This window comes from Mugil cephalus, chromosome 3, assembly GCF_022458985.1.
Source record: "Mugil cephalus isolate CIBA_MC_2020 chromosome 3, CIBA_Mcephalus_1.1, whole genome shotgun sequence".
Classification (NCBI taxonomy): domain Eukaryota; kingdom Metazoa; phylum Chordata; class Actinopteri; order Mugiliformes; family Mugilidae; genus Mugil; species Mugil cephalus.
The window spans coordinates 29325063-29333570 of record NC_061772.1 but is presented as its reverse complement, the minus strand read 5'-3'; the positions used below and the strand labels follow the sequence as shown (position 1 = coordinate 29333570).

General features: G+C 40.7%; 1 protein-coding gene across 1 annotated transcript in view; it reads right to left on the bottom strand.

Moving 5' to 3' along the window:
* Positions 1 to 1173: 1173 nt before the first annotated feature.
* The window catches only part of LOC125005869 (nuclear receptor ROR-alpha A-like), a 30773-nt gene continuing 23438 nt past the window's right edge, over positions 1174 to 8508 (bottom strand). The window contains exons 8-11 of the mRNA XM_047581505.1: positions 8270 to 8377; positions 6610 to 6720; positions 6112 to 6224; positions 1174 to 5575 (exon numbers count right to left, since the gene is read on the bottom strand). Coding sequence (XP_047437461.1) covers positions 5411 to 5575; positions 6112 to 6224; positions 6610 to 6720; positions 8270 to 8377 — 497 coding nt within the window. The 3' untranslated portion in view covers positions 1174 to 5410. The remainder of the gene's footprint in view (positions 5576 to 6111; positions 6225 to 6609; positions 6721 to 8269; positions 8378 to 8508) is intronic.

Below are 8508 nucleotides of genomic sequence, written 5' to 3'. Positions count from 1 at the left end.
ATTCAGCTGTTTCTGGGTAGTTGCAGTGCAGAATTTCCTGTTGGGCCTATTTTACAGAAATTAAGAACTTATTCTCAGCTTTCCTCCAATCATTGTCCAGGACACAGGAAGCTGAAAGACAAAGAAGAGCAAGAGAAAGCAGCATCCCCTACAGGAAGGGAGGAAGAACAGCACGACGTGACCCACAATCGACAGCCCATTCTTAATGGATTCTTAAATGACTTCATCAACACTTCCACGAGGAAATCCACCTTTTATCACCCTGAACCACATTTACTTCTTATTCCTCTCCCTTTCTGCTGCTCCTTCACAGTTCTCCACCCACAGGACGTTAGCTCAGCTTAGCTTTTGTTACCTCTTGGGACAACTTGACGGTCCGACTTCATTTCCCACCCATGGGCCGAGTACAGCAGGTTTTATTTTGCGACACCTTTGACCATTTTTGTCGTCTCTCCTTTTAGGAAGGTGATAGTGGTGGTGCTTCTTCAATCTTTGCAGCTTCAAGATGTTGGTGAGAGTTGTTAATTCCTTGTCAGAGATGCAACTCCCCCGAGTCAAAGGTGTTTTAGAACCTGATAAGATGCGCACAACTCTCTCCTTCCTCATCTGTGCAGGTTTGTTGGTGTTGTTAGGGTGTTGTAAACAGGGACGTGAGGATGAAGCAGATGTGAAATGGCTCCAGAGCTCCCATCTGATCCAAACACCCTGAGTTCTGAAGTTGATGGATAGCCTTCTGTGAATTAGAGACGTCTTTTCCTTGGGAGTGGACTTTGACCACAGCTATAAACAGGAACTGGCTAGGCCTCGTCTTCTGGTGCAGCTTCTGATCCAAGGACCTCGAGCAATCCTGACAATCTAGCTCCTCTCTGACTGCTACCTTAACTTAGAATTTAAAGACTGACAGTATTTCCTCCTTAACATTTAACACATGCTGGAAGTCAAAAGTGAAAAGATTATAAAAATATAAAATGAAAATAACTTCAAGAATAAGATAAAAGTAAGATTATTGATATTCAATATACAGTATATACTTACTTAATTTTAACTATAAAATACACCAAATAACTACAGTGTGTAAATAAATATTAATAAAGAACATAATAAATATTTATTATGTGTCTGTATTTAAAGTATAGATACGGGGTCTTTAGAAGAAGCCAACACAGACACATGTTTTTATGTCCTTCTCTGTTTTAATCATTTTGTTTTTCACATTTCAGATACAGCAGCTCTGTTTTGTATCAAAAGAAGTCATGTTTGAGCAGTTTAAACAAAGAAATCAACACTCCCGAGTCTAACACGCTGATACAGGTGTAGGTCGGGCAATAACAAACTTGTACTATGATATAACATAATCATAATAATGTTTGATAAATTAAAAGGAAAGTTCATATTTTTATACAATAGTGAGGTGCAAATGTCCAAGTTTTAATGTCCCCTGAAAATCGCCCCAAAAATCTGCGACAATTTCTCTGTTAAATACTAGCTCACTGCAAGATTCTTTTTAAAAAATGTTGTTTTTTTACCCTGTGAAGAAACATACAATGTGGCATTGTCGAAAATCAAGACATCACTAACAAAAGATAACCTAGTACCACACGCATATTAAAAACACAAAAAGCTCTCTGTTACTGACCTAAATCTAAAAGAGAGCTGTGCATACCAAACCAGATATCGTACGTTATGATGCATATAAATCAACAGATAAAAACTTTGATGCCCAGTAGCTAGGCATCTAGAGCAGTATTTTTCCTGTGGCCTGTACAGAATAATCAATAATTAGTTACAGAACGACAGCTAAAAACGATGAACTGGCATGGAGGGAGAGCGGCATGTCGTCAGCATATGGGATCACGTGAAAATGGTAAGTTGGAAACACACGAAGATTCAAAGACGACACCTCCCTCGATTTAACTCAGAAATGAGAACCTGCACAGACATGCCATCATTTAACATAACAAAAAACAAACAAACAAAAAAAAATATACACAATAAACAAAAATTTACATTATTGCTTGACATTCAGTTATGGCTAAAGTTTGGTTCGTTATTTGCCAGAAACACTGATCAAGGCTGAGATGAAGCAGCTGATTGACACCAGTCCAGTTATGGTATCTCCAAACTTAACACACCTGCCCCCCATTCACACCTGAGACCTTGTAACACTAATGAGTCACGTGACACCGGGGAGAGGAAATGGGTAAGTAACTGGGCACAGTTTTCACTTAGGGGCGTACTCAATTGTTTTGTCAGCGGTTTAACCTCCTGAGACCCTGTGTCCTCATATGGGGACGTTGAGTTTTAAGTTTGTGGCAGCTTCTTATTCTGCTTCATTTAAACTTTTATCTTCATAAGTAGATACTAGTTGGTGAAAAAACATGATGGAGGGCATTTCAGCTGATTCATTCTGCAACCGATCACGTAACAAAAATACTCTCATCATTTCACTACTTAATCCTGTGCAATATCTTCTATATATCAGTTTGCAATTCAATGCTTTTTGTTGCAAGTCAATGATTTAGGCTTGTCAAGCAATACTTTTTGTTGCAATTTATTACTTTTTGTATATATACCAATACTTGTATACAATAAAGGAGTTCTTTTCTATTCTATTCTATAAGTGGACATGGTACTGTCATATTAAACTTTTCTAGTTTAATATGACGTGATAATTACCAAAGTTATAGCTTCTTACTATTGGTACAAATTGTATCTCATATTAAACTTTTAATTTGTTTAATAAAGTTTAATATGACGTGCAGTTTGTACCAATAGTAAGAAGCTATAACTTTGGTAATACTCGACTGAGGACGTTGGGACTTCTTATTTGCATTTTTGCTTTTGCACAGACATGAAGATTAACCTAATTTTTGTATTTTGTTCCATATTGTTGACTTTATGATAATACTCAATGAAATAATTCCCGTGTCTACACATGAGGACATAATTTTTCCCCCAAAACCACTTCCGGTTCAAAGATGATGCTTAGGTTTTATAGTTCTTAATGAAGTATCAGGTCTCGGGAGGTTAAACTTTAATGTCTGTGTGTTGAGTTATTTTTAGCTGACTGAATTTTACACTGTTGATTAGACTTGTACACTTTACACTGCATCAGAGTGTCACATCTTCAGTGTTTTCTTGTGAAAAGATATAATAAAATATTTACAGAAATGTGAGAACTTGTTTTTGTGTGATACCGTAGGTTGTCTGTGGGCTCCTGTCCTGAGTCAGACTCGTATTCTGATTGCTCAGAGACAAGTTATCTTAAGGTTCCTGATTAATTAAACCCTTCTGCATGATTGTTATTCACCCAGAATTCTTAATAACTCTCAGCTGGAAACATTGGTTGAGAGATTTTACATTTAACAGGTGGACCAACGATTAAATGAAAGTGTTGTTGGTGCTCTTTTGACATGTTAGCAGATTAGCTTTCTATCTATGGAAACAATTTACAATGTTCTGGAGGAAACGTAACCCCTGTATTAGTTTTGGGAAGTTAAATGACTGGAAGAGGCTCCAGATTAGAGCTTAGTTTGAAAGTCGTGGAAATCTTACAAACAAATGGTAGTTGAATTATGGAAGGTGTTGGAACCATCCAGGCTGGTAAAAGAATTAACAGCTCGTTTGATGTTTGCACATTTAAAAGAATTGATTGAGAGTGATTAATGGTCAAATGTGGCTCCTCCCAGCAGTCTGTAGTCCACAGACACACAAACACACACAACAGACACACAGATTTGGCAGCAGATAGACTCACTATAGTGCAATGTCTCAATATCGTCACCACATTCTGCATAGCTTGTTTTTCCATGTATTGCTTTTCTTAATATTGCTTTTCAAATTTCTGATAAGTGATTCATTATCTATTGGTTTGATTTTGAAGCATGAATTTAAACTAAAACATCTTTGGACTTTTGGGAATTTTTTTTTAAATTTCTTTCTAGTTTCCTGCATTTATTCTGGATGTGTTGACCTGAGTAGAGAGCTGCTGCATATACACCCGAACAGGGCTCAGTACAGCTCTATGTAAATTAGCTGAATAATTAATTAATCAGCTTCCAAAGTGGTGAAGCTTGTGTATGCATATGGAAGAGAAAAACTTAAAAAGGACCTGCATTTTGGCATCAGAGCCACATGGTGGTGCTGCAGACTCTCTTGTGACACACAGGTGAGGAAAGAGGAGGCTGCTGGGAGGACGAGGGGCTAAATAAAATTAGTATTCAGTTACATGGCTGGGTTCTGCTTTCACTCCAGGTTGCTAAATTACTGGATTTGTAAATTTCTCTGCAGAGGGATCGAAACCGTTCCCTCATGTGACGCTACAGGCGTCAACGAAGGGCAAATTTCTGATAACTCAAGAGGAACAAAGTGCAAATATCAGTAATTTATTGAGCTGACATCATTGGGGGGTGAGTGCACGCTTGACAAAAGCCTGGTCTGGTGGAGTGGTTGTTTCTGGTACATATGCAGAGAATGCACAAAAAATGAACGTGGCACAAACCTATTACCTGACCCTCAAGTTAGTTTAAAACCATTTTAAAAGGATTCAGTAAAAAAGTTGTTATTTCTCACTGTATGCTGTATTTTTTTTCTTGTTTTGTTAGATTTGTTGATCATTTACACATTAAAAAGGGGAGTATTTACAACCTTTTCGAGTGTTTTTATTATAAATAATCAGGTATAGAAAAGACACAAGCTGTAAATAAGGGCAGCTGGACTTGCAGGACTGGTGCTGCAGACAGTGCTGCCAGATAGGACAGTTTTCATACACAGGTTTGAAATTAAAGTATTTTGCATTTAAAATTAGATTCGGGCAGTGGAACGACGGTCGGGCTGGCTTTGGATCAGTTTGGCTGTTTGTCAAATTGCTTTTTAAAGCTGATTTGAAATGAAATCAAAGTGTTTGTGCATGTGGGAGCGCACTTGAAATGTGCCTCTTTCTAAAGAGTCGAGAAGCTCCATCCATCAGTGGACTACGAGACGTCAAACTTTCTCTGCTCGTCATTGATCAGCTGGTAAAACGCTACTGCTGTGAAGGTTTCCGGCGCCTGAACTTTTAAAAGTACAGTAACAGAAGAAGAAGAAGAAGAAGAAGAAGTGATGTCTTGACAATGTGTTGAAACAGGAACCAGGTCTCAGTGTGAGGAGTGAAAGTGCCTTTTAATGTCCAGGTTCAGGATCCTGGAAACCAGATGTGTGTTAGTGTACGTGGAGAGAGTGCACCAGACTCCAGAAGAGGAGGAAGAGGAGGAGGAGGAGGAGATGAGTTCAGGTGTCTCTGCTGTGCTCAGGAGGAAAGCAGCTGATGTACTGTGATGCTCTTTGGCTGCCGTGAGTCACCGTCCTGTCTTGTGTGTTCATGGTTTGGATCAGTCAGCTCTGGTCCAGTCTGGTCTGGTCCAGTCCCGGTTCAGTCGCTGGTCTGCAGTGTCAGCTCGAGGTCGGCTCCGAACAGCTCCTTGTAAAGAGGAGGGAAGTGAGTCCGGACGACGTCGGGGTAAACGGCTCTGAACGCCAACAACTGCTCCGTGTGACGACTGCACAGCGAACGCAACGTAGACACCTTACACCTGAGCTGAGGAGGAGAAGAGAGGAGGAAGAGGAAGAGGAGGAGGAGGAGGAGGAGGAAGAGGGAGAAGACAGGAAAAGTAAAGAGGGTATGGTGTGGTACGAAGAAAGAGGAGGAGACAGGAGAGGGGAGAGGAAAAATAAGAGTGGCAAGGAGAAAGAAGAGAACAGGAAAAATGGGAGACAAATGTAAAAACAAGAAGAAGAGAGAGGAGGAGTGAAACAAGAGGTGAGAAAGAAGGGGGCGGAGGGAGAGAAAATTAAAAGGAGGAAGCAGGAAAAGGAATGGGAGGAAAAGAGAGAGATGAGGAACAGGAGTAAAATAAAGCAGGAGACGAGGAGCAGTGGACAAACATGATCAGTTTTTATGTGCAGATCAGAGTGTCTCCACAGGAGGGCAGCGTGGCCTCGTTTCTGCATTTAATAATGTTTCAAACACATGACTCTGAGGTTTCATCCAGGTGCACGTCGTCTCATTTCTGGCCAGTATGTTTATGTTTAGACTCGTCTGGTTTATGAATGACTCCAGGTCTGAACACGTACCTTGTTCAGGAGGCCGTCCTCTCTCTGGTTCTTCTGCAGGACGTGTTGCAGAGCCAGCTGAGTCTTCTGCTGCAGCTTCTCCACCTGCAGCTTCTCCTGCAGCCACGACCGGTCTGAACAGACACACGCTGGTTCAGCTTGACAAGAGGCTGCATGGTAGTCGGGACCATGGACCCGATAAAGACTGAATAAACGATGAAACTGCTCCTCAAAAGTGATGCTGAAGCAAGTAGAGCTCCCCCTGGTGGTTGACTACAGTATAGCTCCACCTCTTCAATTGTTTGGAAAAGTTTTGTTTTAGATAGCACCGCCCATAACCCTAACCCTAACCCTAATCTTACCACAAACTGTAGAAAAATATGGACGACTAGTCCCACCCACTAACATGGAGGAGGTGGAGCTTACGAGCTATAGCGCAGCCAGCCTCTAGAGGGAGCTCCACATGCTTCACTTTTACAGGAGCCGTCATGGCGTCCATTTTCCAGAGAGAAGACGTACCTGCAGAGAGCAGAATGAAGGCCGAGAAGAGGGCGAGCTCGTCCTCCGACAGGTGCAGTGAACACATGGTCTTAGCGAAGTCGAACACAGACGTGATCAAGTCGTCACAACCTGATAATAAAAGCTCAGTTCAGCATGACCGACACGCATATTATATTATCCAACATAAAAGGTACACCAATAACAGGCGCACATTTAGTTGGTTAGATCCTCAAAATCTGTGAAATGGAAGATAAAGGGTTGAAAAATTTGACTGTACATCCTCTTAATGTGAGAAAGATATTTAGCAGATTTCCAATGTAACGATAAGGAACGTGTTGCTAGTAAGGATGTCACGAAATCCCAAACATAGCAGTCAAAGGGCAAGGACGGGGATTTAGTCCAAGAATAGAGGACATAACACAAAAATAACCCACCCAGAAACCGTCCAGATCATGAGGAAGAAAAAACATGTGGCTAAGGTGTCTTCTACTTACGGATACAGTTCAGCTAGTCTAGACTTAGAGAAATGTGCCCCGTATAAGACCTTATAGTCAGTCCAAGATGAGCACCAGAGGTGGTAGGTCATATCCTCTCTATGGCCTGTTAATCGGTGTAAAAACATGATGGTGGGCTTTTCAGTTCACGTAACAAAAATGGACAAGGTACAAAACCTCACCAACCTGCAAATTTAACAAATCCTATCAATAGTATCAAGCTACAACCTCACTAATTAGCAGGTACTTGTTTCAGTACGTTGGGATTTCATTGTTTGCAATCCTGTTTTTGGTGACTTTACTGTAATATACAAATAATCCCTGTGTCCACATATGAGGACATTTATGTTTTACAAAAACTGCTTGTTCTTGTTAAAAAGATGATGCATAGTCTTTGTACGTCTTAGGTCCTACTGATTCCAAATACGTTGGGAGAAATCGAATATGCATACCAAACAAAGGCCCAGGTCTCAGGAGGTTAATGTTGTATCAAGCTAACACGCTCCAAGCCCGCTATCATCACGGTGGATTTGATGGTAGGAACCAAAGTGGGTTTCCTTGAGGAAGTGCTTGTGTCGTATGTCTCATGCACACGGTGTGTAAAAGGGATTACGTCTACAAAGTTGAGTCAGATAAGATAGATGGCGCTATCCTTCAGGTGGTTCTTCTACCGGCTCTGTTTACCTTCTTCTTCTGCGACCATGCAGTGGTTGTGGAGCATGTGCATACGCGTTGTCCGGTTAAAATCAGATTAAGGTGTATGCATGGCAGAGACAATTAGTTAACAATCGCATTATCTAGGCATCTTAATTGGATAAGGAGAACTCTGATGTTAGTCAGAGTAACGTGTTTACATGCACTTAAGTTGTCCAGTTAAAGTCAGATTACGGCAGTAATTTGTTTTTTTCATGTGCATGTAAATGTACTTGAATGCTTCTCAGTTTGACAGCCCTCCAGGGGCCTCCTCTACTGACCTGGAGCAGTTAGCTGCCTGTTGATAAGCAATAAATAGTTCACTAATTAGTTCACAGGACGTAGCAGACTCCATTTTGCAGCCACAACAAAGAACAGAAAAGAAAAATGTCCAAAAATGCTACTATATCATGTACAACTTTGTGCCGGTAACAAGACAGGAGTAATATGTATTTCTATATATACGTATGAAAAAGAGTTCCTCCACTCACCTAACGCTTCAAAGACATCAGGAGTTGCAAACTTCCCATCGAAGTAGACGGTGTTGTTCTGAGAGTCAAACACTCGACACATTCGCACAAAGACAACCTCAAGAGAACCTGGCAGAGGAGGAATGTTAATCCATTCAGATGATGATCAATCAGAGACTAATGACGATGAATCAGGTTTCGTTTTATCAGAAAGTTTTATTTTATTCTAAGTGAAAATGTAAATGTGACTGAAATCTGTA